Consider the following 13665-nt stretch of genomic DNA (forward strand, 5'->3'; position numbering starts at 1 on the left):
CTGGTGCAATTTTAAAAACACTTGTCACTGAGTTGAAATAGCATATTATTGGAATAAGTGTGATACTTCAGTGTTTTTATAGAACAATTCCACTGCGATTTCTCTTCGAGGTATGTCCACTTTGAAGAAGTTCTCCTCCTCTCTTCGACGAGAGTTTAGCAACATGCTCTCTCGCTGCTCCCCCTCTGTGCCACCTATATCCTTCCTTTGTCCCACCCCCGACATCAGTCTGAAGAAGGGTCTCGACCCGAAACGTCACCCATTCCTCCTCTCCCGAGATGCTGCCTGGCCTGCTGAGTTACTCCAGCATTTTGTGAATAAATCTGTATAAATGTAGCAGCTTTGACATAAGTCGACTTATTTGAATGTTTGGTGTTACACTTGCAACATTGTTTTGTTTCCCTGCCTTTTTTGGCTGTGAACTGAGATTTATTTTACTTTTAGCCTTAGTTTTAGAAATACAACGCGGAAACGGGCCCTTCGGCCCACCGAGTCCCTACTGACAAGCAATCCCCGCACTCTAACACTGCTCGACACACTAGGGACAATTTTACATTTACACCAAGCCAATTCACCTACAAAACTGTTCGTCTTTGGAATGCGTGAGGAAACCGAAGAGTTAGGAGAAAACCCACGCAGGTCACGGAGAGAATGTACAAACTCCGTACAGACAGCACCCGGTAGTCAGTATAAGAAAATAACTGCAGATGCTGGTACAAATCGAAGGTGTCTATTCACAAAATGCTGGAGTAACTCAGCAGGTCAGGCAGCATCTCAGGAGAGAAGGAATGGGTGACGTTTCGGGTCAAGACCCTTCTTCAGACTTCAGACTGCACCCGGTAGTCAGGATCGAACCCGGGTCTCTGGCGCTGAAAGGGAGTAGCTCTACGGCTGTGCCACTGTGCCGCCCATTTCTTTGTTTCTTATGTAATAATCAAAATATCCAGTATGGGTTATTTGGCAGATAATTGCTTTTTTGTGGTTTTAGTGTTTATATGCTTTTGAGTGGCAAGATTGTATGGAAATAATAATTAAAAGCACTACAAAAAAAATTAAAAAACCTGAGTCATCATGAGTTAAACAGAAATTGGTACTAATGATTAAACTGCTGATGTGATTTTGTGATATATTGTATGATATCATCAAAACTTTGTGCCTTAGTGACTATATTTAATAAAATTCTAGTCTGCATGCTTTTTTTTATCCTGTCTGCATCCTTTGTTCCTGTTGTCACGGTTTTTCATGTGCTTTTGATCAATGCTTTTGCAATGACAAATTCTCATGTTCTCACTTACAATGAAAAATGTTTAAATTAATGTTATAAGCCCGTGACACTCCTCTACCAGCTTGTCAACTAGCAATTTTTTTCTCAATATTTTCCGTCGTAAAGAAAAGTAAAAACAATGTAGAAAATGAAAAATATAAGTAACGTCGCTTTTCATTGGTTACCATCAAATAAAGTGTGTGGTTCATAATTATTTTTTGTTTTAGAGAATATTTAAGTAGCTTTCAAACTATTCCTCAGATAACGACTTCCTCCACGCTATGAAATTGAATTGATTGTTTGAAAGATAGAGCATGGAAACGGGCCCTTCCGCCCACCGAATTTGTGCTGACCGATCATCTGTTCACACCAGTTCTATGTTATTCCACATTTGCATCCACATCCTACACACTAGGAGCATGTTACAGAGGCCAATTAACCTCCAAACCCGCATATCTTTGGGATGTAGGAGGAAACCGGAGCAGGTATTACCAGCTGTGCCACTGAGTCGCCCAGATTCCTCATCCCTTTTTTCCCCACATTCAAGTAGCGGGTTACATGATTGTAAGCAATGCTGATGGAAAATGCTCAGAAAGCTTTCCTCATAATGTCTGTAATCCTTCCAGTTACATAGATAGAGATGTAGACTTGGTCCTCATCGTAATACTTGTTGAACTGATGCTTCTCAGCACCCATAATTGTAAAGAGGAAATCTGAATCTGTACCAAAAGGTTTGCAAGATTGTTTTAGTGAAGCTGATAGTAACAAAGGATCAAAACCTCCCAAGTTGTAATTAAAAATACTTTTGCGATGTGATATAAACCAAAATGGACTAGTTGGGGGAGGGTCTGTGGGGTGGGGGAACAATAGCTCCCTCAAATGAAGAGTATTGTATTAAATATTGAATGTATTTTATTTTATGTGATCTGCTGTGTTGAAGTTGCAACTTCTTAGCATCTTGCTATACAGAGGTGGTTGTTTCTGTGTGAACTATTCGGCCAGTCCCACTTATTTGTTTGTTCCCCAACCTCCTGCAAAGCTTTCACGTCCAAGTATATACTCAATTAGCTTTTGAGTTATTGAGCCATTTAGTGGGTGATCCAGCATATGCCTGGTGTTCGCCTCTTGCAGATTGTTTACGGTTATGTTTTGGTAGCCGCACGGTTCTCAATGCCTTGCTGAGCTCAAGATGAAGCAGACTACACTGAAAGTGGTTAAAATGTAAGGCCATGTGTGCAGGGCCTGTAGACTGCCCTGACCTACTTGATGGTTCGTCACAGCTCTGGTCGCCACTATTTGCACCTCACGCTGCCTCAGCAAAGCCACCGACATAACCAAGGACCAGTCGCACCCTGGCCACTCCCTCTTCTCCCCTCTCCCATCGGGCAAAAGGTATAGAAGTGTGAAAACTCACATCTCCAGATTCAATTACAGCTTCTTCCCAGCTGTTATCAGGCAACTGAGCAATCCTACCACAACTAGAGAGCAGACCTGAACTATCTATCCCATTGGAGACCATCGGGCTATCATTGATCGCTTTACTGTCTTTACCTTGCACGAAACGTTATTCACGTTATTCCCTTTATCATGTATCTGTACACCATGAATGGCTCGATTGTAATCATGTATTGCCTTTCCGCTGACTGGTTAGCACTCAACAAAAGCTTTTTACTGTACCTCGGTACATAAGATCATAAGTAATAGGAGCAAAATTAGGCCATTTGGCCCATCAAGTCTACTCAGCCATTCAATCATGGCCGATCTATCTCTCCCTCCTAACCCCATTATCCTGCCTTCTCATAACACCTGACACCCATGCACGTGACAAACTAAAGTAATGAATTATTAATACTGTACATGAAAAAAATTAAACCAACATTCAAATCAAGATCTTAGTTAATTTACCTGTTTTTAACTACTGCGCCCTTCTTGCCTTTACTCTGCCTTTTTAGTGAAGGTTGGTGACCCATTCAAATGAATGAGGCTGGGCAAGATGGGCTAGACAGGGATACCTTAAAGCAAGGATGTCATAGATAAATAGATACATTGACAATAGGTGCAGGAGGAGGCCATTTGGCCCTTCGAGCCAGCACCACCATTCAATGTGATCATGGCTGCTCATTCACAATCAGTACCACGTTCTTGCCTTCTCCCCATACCCCTTGATTCCGCTAGCCCTCAGAGCTCTATCTAACTTTCTTTTGAATGCATCCATTTAATTGGCCTCCGCTGCCTTCTGAAGCAGAGAATTCCACAAATTCACAACTCTCTGTGTGAAAAAGTTTTTCCTCATCTCAGTTCTAAATGGCTTACCCCTTATTCTTAAACTGTGGCCCCCTGGTTCTGGACTCTCCCAACATCGGGAACATGTTTCCTGCATCTAGCGTGTCCAACCCCTTAATAATTTTATATGTTTCTATAAGATCCCCTCTCATCCTTCTAAATTCCAGTGAATACAAGCCCAGTCGCTCCATTCTTTCAACATATGACAGTCCCGCCATCCCGGGAATTAACCTCGTGAGCCTACGCTGCACTCCCTCAAGAGCAAGAATGTCATTCCACAAATGTCAAATAGGAAGTGTTTCCAGTCACTCGGCTCAGCTTGTGTTGAAACTCCACTGGATTTGGTGGGGTCCAGGGTAGGGTGGGAGGTCAGTACGTCCAGTCCACAGGCTGGTAGTGGGGAATGTGCTGACAATTGTGCAGCCGACTGGTGGTTCTCTCCTAAACGTAAGGCTGAAGGGATAGGCTGAAGGTTATATAAAAGGACACAAAGTGTTGGAGTAACTCAGTGAGTCAGGCAATATTTCCTGGTAACATGGATAGGTGATGTAAATAAAGTATTTTTTTCGATTTGATCAAGTGCAATGATTGATTTTAATACCCCGAGCTAAATTTCCATACTTCTCAATTGATAATTTATTCCGTAACTGTATTTAGTTACTAGATATTACATTTTTTATTTTCTCAACAATTGCAGATTCTTGTGATGAAGGAGTGGTACAATTGAAAGATATTTCTGTTTGGAGTGAAGACATGAAAAGTAAGTGACTTTTAACTGAAACCTGCATTATTGTTGTCCTTATCATAATTTGGAATATATTCTTTGACCAGTTCTTCAAGGTAATAAATCCAACAAAAGCCTAGCACAGAAGTAACTGATAGATTGAACATACTGTTTGTGCATCAGCACTCTAATTGAGCGTTTATCTTGCTTAAGCTGCTGAATCAGAGTATCTTTTTGCCCACACTTCCATGATTCACTTATCATGCATACAACAACCAAATTACTCCTATCTGCTTTGTGAGTGCTTTTGTTTTAATTAAGAAAATAAATGAAGTTTCTGGGAGGAATGAAAGGTTGTATTAAATGACGTAAACTGTTGCAAGCTGGTTACAAATGCAGGACCCAAATCTTGACAATGGAGTTTGTGCAAGGAAGCCCAAAATGCGAAATGTTCCTTTCAGATACATGAGTCAGGGGGGGGAGGAATGGCATTTTCATGTGGTTGCTAATGGCATACAATATTGAATGCTAGTGAGTAAAATTTCAACTCATTCTCATTAGTCTGGGCAGAATTCCAAAACGGGACAGATAAGACAAGTGGAGCACATTCACGCCAACTGCAGAAACCAGTGATTGAACAGGTCTGACAGCCCAATGGAAACTTGGCCCAAATCTAACAACACTCTGAATATTTCATGACAAAGACATTTATCCTGGTGTAACTGGTCACACCGTGTCAAACAATGAGGCTGTGCAACAGATAATTTCTCCTGATAAATAAATGACAGATAAATAATCTCTTCTGGTCACTTTGAGTAAATTATCAATAGACAATAGACAATAGACAATAGGTGCAGGAGGAGGCCATTCGGCCCTTCGAGCCAGCACCGCCATTCAATGTGTTCATGGCTGATCATTCTCAATCAGCACACTTATTTTCTTGGTGGTAAAAACCTAAGTCGGAGGAGGAGCAGACCATTTGCTCTTTGAGTCTGCTCAGCTACTCACGGAGATCATAGCTGAGCTTCCACCTGAACACCAATTCCCAGCGCCATCACCCTTGAATGGCCAGAAATTTATTGTTCCAATTTTTTGCAATAAGTTTAATAATATAATAATAATAATATTCATTTATTGTCGTTGCAACAAGTGCAACGAAATTAAAAAATAGCAATCCTGACGGTGCGTAAAAAACATATATGCAATAAATGCAAAACAAATAAATACCAATATATTAAATACAAAAGTTTTAACAGTGTGACCTATTGCAGAAAGTAGTGTTCAGTTCTCCTATGGCCCTGGGGTAAAAACTGTTCTTGAGTCTGTTTGTTCGGGATTTGATCGACCTGAAACGTCGACCAGAGGGCAGAAGAACAAACAGACGGTGGCCAGGGTGAGATGGGTCTTTTATTATTTTTCCTGCTCTACTGAGGCAGCGCAGGCTGAACAGGTGCTCCAGGGAGGGCAGTGAGCAGCCGATGATCTTCTGGGCCGTCGTGATGACCCTCTGAAGGGCCTTCCTGTCCTTTTCTGAGCAGCTGGCATACCATGTGGTTATACAGTATGCCAGCACACTCTCGATGGAGCAGCGATAGAAGGACATCATGAGCTTCTCCTGCAGGTTGGTCTTCCTGAGGATCCTGGATTCTGTGGAATAGAATTCCATATCTCCATCACTTCTCACCTCAGTTCCCCTTAGTTTGCCATTGTGTCCTCTGGGCCAGTTTCTCTATTTATTAAATACTCAACTTTTCAGTTGTGAGCAATATTGCAGATAATGAGATATTGTTCCACGTTATATTACGTCTGCCATGCTCATACCAACTCACTCAACTTGTCCATATCCCCTCTAAGCTGCTTCACATCTTTCCTCCATATTCAATGCCATCTCGTTCTGTACTATTAGCAAACACGGACAGATGACATTTGATCACCTTAGATCCATTATCTCTAAAATCTGTTTCTCGTGGTTAGCAGCTCGCCTAATTTTCTTGCACTATTTTTTGACTCGAACTTTAAGTTCCTCATGTACATGATGTATATCTTTTATATATATATTTATGTATCTATACATGATTATATATAAATATTTGCTTTTATGTTTCCAAATACACTATATTCTTTTTTTAATTTCTTGAACTTTTTTATGTTTATATGTTATATATTGAGTACTGTCGTGCTGCTTCAAGTAAGAATTTAAATAATCTGTTTCATCACCACATATCACAACAAAATGCTCTTTTGTTAACCAACCCATAACTTCATTGCTTTGCAAGCCAACAGCCTGAATAAACCTGAAAACTTTTCCAGCTTTTGCGGGGGATGGTATCTCTCTGAACATGAAGGCACCTGTCGCTTTCTCTTGGCTGACAAAGCAAGATCCCATGCATCTTGTGACATCTCCTGAGAGAAGCTGCCTGGGAAGGGCCAGCTTTGACATCAGCAGCAAGAGCCAGGGCCCTGGTGTGGGGACAGGAATGAGCTCCACCTATGAAAATATTGTCAAAAAATTATTGACATCCGATAAGTGTGTACCCAGAAAATAAAGTACTGTCGATTATGAAATCTGAACTAAGCACATGCTTTGGTCAGCATTGTTTACAGAAAAGTAGATTTCAACTCAATAAGTATTCTTTCCAACTTGGCAAACAGATTCTGAAGGAAGGTTCTTGACCTGAAACATTCAACAGAATGTATTTGTGTTTCTACTTTTTCAGTTTACTTATTAGGAAGGTCAGGATCCCATTTGACTAAGTGATCCATGAATGCACATATTCCCCTTATGTTCACATCATGGATTGTCTTAAGGAGAGATTTCATGAAAAAAGGAGTGCTTTGAATTATGCTTGGGTGTCTGATAATTAATTAAATTAGCTGCCGCTAGCTGTATGTGATGCAGCTTGAAAGGTCAACCCCACACTGGTCTTCACATTACAAACAGACCTGTACCAAATGTAGTCAGCGATCTTCAATCAGGTCAAGGTTGAAGCTGCCAATGAGACGTTTTGTTGTAGTTAGTGTTAGAGATATTGTGTGGAAGCAGGCCCTTCGGCCCACTGAGCCCGTGCTGACCAACGATCACCCCGTACACTGATTCTACACTCTGGAGTGTTCACCCTTTCCTGTTCACCCTTTACACTGCGGGTTTCAGGCACAGCTCAGCAAACTGCTATCTATAGAAGTTCTCTGACGACTCTGCCATCGTCGGCCTCATCACAGGCGACGATGACAGGGCATACAGAGAACTGATCAAAGGACTTTGTGGACTGGTGCCAGCGGAACAGCCTCCGGATCAACGCGGGGAAAACCAGGGAGATGGTGGTGGATTTCCGCAGGCGCAGCCAGGTCGCCCCGACACCGGTGAACATCCAGGGAATGGACATCGGGAGAGTGGACTGTTATAAGTACCTAGGTGTTACCTTAACAATAAACTTGACTGGACCGAAAATATCAATGCACTGAACAAAAAGGGCCAGAGCAGACTTTACCTGCTGAGGAGACTCGGGTCCTTTGGAGTGCAGGGGGCACTCCTAAGGACCTTCTACAACACTGTGGTGGCATCAGCCATTTTCTATGGAGTGGTCTGTTGGAGCAGCAGCATCTCAGCAGCGGTGGGGAAGAGACTTGACAAGCTGGTCAGGAAGGCCAGCTCTGTCCTGGGTTGCCCCCTCGACTCAGTACAGGGGGTGGGAGAGAGGAGGATGATGGCAAAGTTAATATCGCTGCTGGACAATGACTCCCACCCCATGCTGGACACTGTCACTGCACTGAGTAGCTCCTTCAGTGACAGACTCCTTCACCCCAAGTGCGTGAAGGAGAGATATCGGAGGTCCTTCCTTCCCGCTACTTTGAGACTGCACAACCAGCGTTACTCCCAGCAGACCAGTCAACAGTAACAGTAAAGAAAAAACACAGTAAATGATGACAATTATCCTTATCTTTATTTTTATTTATAATGAATGTCTCTTGCTATCCACTTTGCTGCTGTAACACTGCAAATTTCCCCGGTGTGGGACAAATAAAGGAATATATTATTGGATACAACTTACAGAAGCCAATAAACCTATGAACCCGCATGTCTTTGGAATATGGGAGGAAACTGGAGCACCCAGGGAAAACCCAAGCAGCCAGAGGGAGAACGTGTAGACTCCATACAGACAGGACAGCCAGTAGTGAGGGTCGAACCCGGGTTTCTGGCGCTGTAAGGCATCAACTGTACCGCTGTGTCGCCCTATTATTTTGACTGTGATGCGGCAATAACATCTGGGGACGTGCAAGAGAATGAAACATAAGGAGCTTAACGGGGATGGTGGGAGTGGAGATTACAATAATGGAGAGATTGTTATGCTGTTACAAGTACGAATTTCATTGTTCCGTTTTGGTACATTTAATGACTCGTGATTCTTGACTCACAAATGTATGGAGAAATTCTGAGCAGGAATCATCAGACAATCCCTACACTGAAAAGACTTGGTGGCGCAGCGGTAGAGGTGCTGCCTTGCAGCGAATGCAGCGCCGGAGACCCAGGTTCGGTCCCGACTTCGGGTACTGTCTGTACGGAGTTTGTACGTTCTCCACGTGTCCTGCGTGGGTTTTCTCCGAGATCTTCGGGTTCCTCCCACACTCCAAAGACCAAGGTTTGTAGGTTAATTGGCTTGGTAAATGTAAAAATTGTCCCTAGTGGATATAGAATAGTGTCAATGTGTGGGGATCGCTGGTTGGCGTGGACCCGGTGGGCCGAAAGGGCCTGTTTCCGCGCTGTATCTCTAAACTAAAAACTAAACCTGCTTATGCCGACTCCTTTTTAACTAGCCAATTTCTATCCATGCTAATATGTTGACTCCTGCATGCTGTGATTTTACTTTCTCAGAGACATTTGATGAGGCACCTTATCAAGTGTCTTCCTGAAATCTAAATATAGTACATTGACCTTAGTTCCCCTCTATCCACAGCACATGTTGCTGCTTCCAAGAACTCCAATAAATTTGGTGCACATTATTTCCTTTCCACAAAACCATGTTGAGTTTATCCGGTTACCCTGGATATTTCTAAGTGTTCCACTATAATGTCTTCAATAGCGGCTTCTAACATTTTCCCGAGGAGAGCTTTAAAGCCAACTGGTTTTCTATTCTCTGAAACTAAGACAGTTTTAGAAAATTAAAACCAAGATTTCTACTCTCACGAGCCAATTCTCATACGAACTGTGAAGTTTGTCAGGACCTGGAGATGTGTCAGCTCACAGTTCTAACGATTTGCTGCGTACCACTTCCCTGGTGATTAGAGTCATAGAGACACAGCATGGAAACAGGCCCTTCGGCCCAACTTGCCCACACTGGCCAACATGTCCCAGCTACACTAGTCCCACCTGAAGAAGGTTCTTGACCCGAAACATCACCCATTCCTTCTATCCAGTTATGCTGCCTGTCCTGCTGAGTTACTCCAGCATTTTGTGTTTATCTTCACTAGTTCCACCTGCCCATGTTTGGCCCATATCCCTCCGAACTTGTCCTATCCATGTACCTATCTAACTGCTTCTTAAACATTGGGATAGTCCCTACCTCAACTACCTCCTCTGGCAGCTTGTTCCATACACCCACCACCCTTTATGTGAGAAAGTTATCCCTCAGATTCCTATTAAATCTTTTCCTCTTCACCTTAAACCTATGTCCTCTTGTCTTCGATTTACCTACTCTGTTCAGCTTAGTTTATTGTCACGTGTACCAAGATACAGTGAAAAGCTTTTGTTGCGAGCTAACCGGCCAGCAGAAAGACAATATATGATTACAGTCGATCCATTTACAGTGTATACGTTTAGTGCAAGGTAAATCCAGCAAAGGTCCGATTAAGGATAGTCCGAGGGTTATCAAAGAGGTAGCTGGTAGTTCAGCATTGCTCTCTGGTTGTGGTAGCAGCAGAATCTCCGATGCACCGGTTTCCTCCCACACTCCAAAGACGTGCAGGTTTGTGGGTTAAATGGTTTGGTGTAATTGTAAATTGTCCTTAGTGTGTGTAGGATAGTATTAGTGTGTGGGGATCGTCGGTCGGCGTGGACTCGGTGGGCCGAAGGGTCTGTTTCCGCACGATATCTCTAAACTAAACTAAAAAGTACACTATGAAGGACTTCTGATATTATTGATCAGTTATTGAGGGTGTTTTATTCAATTATAATTCTGCACTTGAATGTTGGAGTTCGAAGTGCTTTAAGAAAGCTCAAGCGCCATCTAGTGCTCTTATTTATTTTCATCATCTGATTTCTATAATTTTATGAATAGCCGAAGAGTTCAGGAAGAAAGCAAGTTGTGTTTTCTTTAAAGTGGGGTGCTTTATTCCTTCATGCTTTTATTTTTTTTTTAAACCGAAATATTAAGAATAAACACAGGATTAATTAATACATGAAATTTGACACCAAATCTAAGGTTCATCGCAGCAGGAATAAAATAGAGGAGATTGAAGAACCTCCAGGTGCTGGAACCTTGAACAAAAGACAATAGACAATAGACAATAGACAATAGGTGCAGGAGTAGGCCATTCAGCCCTTCGAGCCAGCACCGCCATTCAATGCGATCATGGCTGATCACTATCAATCAGTACCCCGTTCCTGCCTTCTCCCCATACCCCCTCACTCCGCTATCCTTAAGAGCTCTATCCAGCTCTCTCTTGAAAGTATCCAACGAACTGGCCTCCACTGCCTTCTGAGGCAGAGAATTCCACACCTTCACCACCCTCTGACTGAAAAAGTTCTTCCTCATCTCCGTTCTAAATGGCCTACCCCTTATTCTCAAACTGTGGCCCCTTGTTCTGGACTCCCCCAACATTGGGAACATGTTATCTGCCTCTAATGTGTCCAATCCCCTAATTATCTTATATGTTGGACAAAGTGCTGGAGGAACTCGGTGGGTCAGGCAACATCTGTGGAGGGAATGGGCAGATGACTTTTTGGGTCAGGACCCGTATTCAGATAAGAAAACATAGAACATAGAAAAATAGGTGCAAGAGTAGGCTATTCGGCCCTTCGAGCCAGCACCGCCATTCAATATGATCATGGTTGATCAACGAAAGTCAGTATCCCGTTCCTGCTTTTTCCCCCATATCCCTTGATTCCCTTAGCCCTAAGAGCTAAATCTAACTCCCTCTTGAAAACATCCAGTGAATTGGCCTCCACTGCCTTCTGTGGCAGAGAATTCCACAGATTCACAACTCTCTGGGTGAAGAAGTTTGTCCTCATCTCAGTCCTAAATGGCCTACCCCTTATTCTTACTAAATGGCCTACCCCTTGAATATAAACACAGGCCATCACAGATGTTTTGAAAGCAGTTCTATGAGACTTTCCATACATAATTTTAAGACAATTTGGCACCACAACATTTTTGAACTAGCTGCTGGAATTATTTGTGTATTTCATCATGTTAAAGTTCATAATTCAACAATTTGACTATAATTGTCATATTTTGATTGCATTTTCATGAATCTTTTGCAACAGAAATACATCTGAAAGAAAAACTGGAGGGTAAAGAAAACAATGAGTATTCCCCAGTGAAGGAAGAAGCTGGTAAGTTCAACACTGAGGAGCTTGTTCCTGTTCACTTGCTCGACTTCCCAAGGTGCCTCCTCTTCCACATTTCTTCATCTCAGCTGCTCATTTTAAATTACTTTTACATTAAGTCTTGCAATGTCGTTTGCGTACCTCTGAAATGTCACAAAACATCTGAATGTTGGACTGTACTTGTAACAATCTGGTTGCCACACTACAGGAAAGATGTAGGAGCAATAGAGAGAGTCCATAGAGTCTTACAGCCTGGAAACAGGCCCTTCCACACAACTTGCCCACACCGGCCAACATGTCCCAGCGACACTAGTCCCACCTACCTGCATTTGGCCCATTTTCCTCTAAACCTGTCCGATCCATGTACCTGTCTAAATGTTTCTTAAACATTGCGATAGTCCCAGCCTCAACCACCTCCTCTAGCAGCTCGTTCCATACATCCACCAACCTTCCTGTGAAAAAGTTGCCCCTCAGATTCCTATTAAATCTTTTCCCCCCCCTGCATCTTAAACCCATGATATTGAGGTTTCTTGGCAGCTACAATGTGCTTCCATTGTAAATATGTAATTCTGCAAAGTTACTTGTCTACACTCAAAATGTTAAAGCTTAGTAGATAACTAGACCCAGTGGACCCGTTGGGCCCAAACCTCTCCTGCATTGGTGCCCCACCCTGTCCTCCCCCCCTCCCCTGTCTCCTCAACCCTCCCCTCTCCCTTCTCCCCCACTCCCCCCTTCCCTCCCTCCTCCCTTCCCCCTTCCCTCCTTTTAAACTTTAAAATGTGAATAACTTAAAAAATATAACACCAATTTCAATAAAACTACTTGCAAAATCACTAAAGTGACAATGGTGAGTAAGGTAGGCCTAAAATTGTCGCGCTATCGTGTACCGTTTTGGCTGAAGTTCAGTCACAAACAAGATAACAAACGAGAGTTTTAGTATATAGATTACAGCCATTGAAGTTGCAGTTATTGTTTATTGTTGTGTGTTTGAATATAAACTCAATGTTCTGCCACGAGGGTCTCCAAGAGAATGTCTGTTTCTCTTGACCAATCAAGATGTTTATATCAACCAGCTTCAGCCTTCGAGTGACTCGCTTCAGGAGGTTAATATATGATTAGCGTTTGACGGCACTGGGCCTGTACTCGCTGGAGTTTAGAAGAATGAGAGGGGACCTCATTGAAACTTACAGAATAGTGAAAGGCTTGGGTAGAGTGGATGTGGAGAGGATGTTTCCACTAGTGGGAGAGTCTAAGACTAGAGGTCATAGCCTCAGAATTAAAGGACATTCTTTTAGGAAGGAGATAAGGAGGAATTTCTTTAGTCAGAGGATGGTGAATCTGTGGAATTCTTTGCCACAGAAGGTTGTGGAGGCAAAGTCAGTGGATATATTTAAGGCAGAGATGGATAGATTCTTGATTAGTACGTGTGTCAGAGGTTATGGGGAGAAGGCAGGATAATGAGGTTAGATCAGCCATGATTGAATGGTGGAGTAGACTTGATGGGCCGAATGGCGTACTACTCTTATTCCTTATGACCGTAAAAGGTCACGAGGGGAAAATTTTAAAGTAGATCTGAGGGGTATGTTTCGTTACACAGAGGGTGACTAATACCTGGAATAAAATACCTGGGTAGACACAGATACTATTACAGCATTTAAAAGGCAATTGGACAGGCACTTGGGTAGGAAAAATGCAGAGGGATACGGGCTGTTGCATGTAAATGGGATTAGTAGAGTTAGGGTTGGAATGAACGAGATGGGCCGATAGGGCCCGTTTCTGTGCTGTTTGTGCGTCAAATAGGAGAAAGTAAAAGGAAATGATTAAGAAAATAAGCATCTCTCTCTGTTAACA

At 42.7% G+C, this 13665-nt stretch overlaps 1 protein-coding gene across 2 annotated transcripts in view; it reads left to right on the forward strand.

Moving 5' to 3' along the window:
- The window catches only part of LOC144596824 (ADP-ribose glycohydrolase MACROD1-like), a 1032359-nt gene that overhangs the window by 23631 nt on the left and 995063 nt on the right, over positions 1-13665 (forward strand). For both annotated transcript variants that reach the window (XM_078405658.1, XM_078405659.1), the window contains exons 2-3: positions 4245-4307; positions 11752-11820. In XM_078405658.1, coding sequence (XP_078261784.1) covers positions 4245-4307; positions 11752-11820 — 132 coding nt within the window. The remainder of the gene's footprint in view (positions 1-4244; positions 4308-11751; positions 11821-13665) is intronic.

Source organism: Rhinoraja longicauda, chromosome 9 (assembly GCF_053455715.1).
Source record: "Rhinoraja longicauda isolate Sanriku21f chromosome 9, sRhiLon1.1, whole genome shotgun sequence".
NCBI classification, from domain to species: domain Eukaryota; kingdom Metazoa; phylum Chordata; class Chondrichthyes; order Rajiformes; family Arhynchobatidae; genus Rhinoraja; species Rhinoraja longicauda.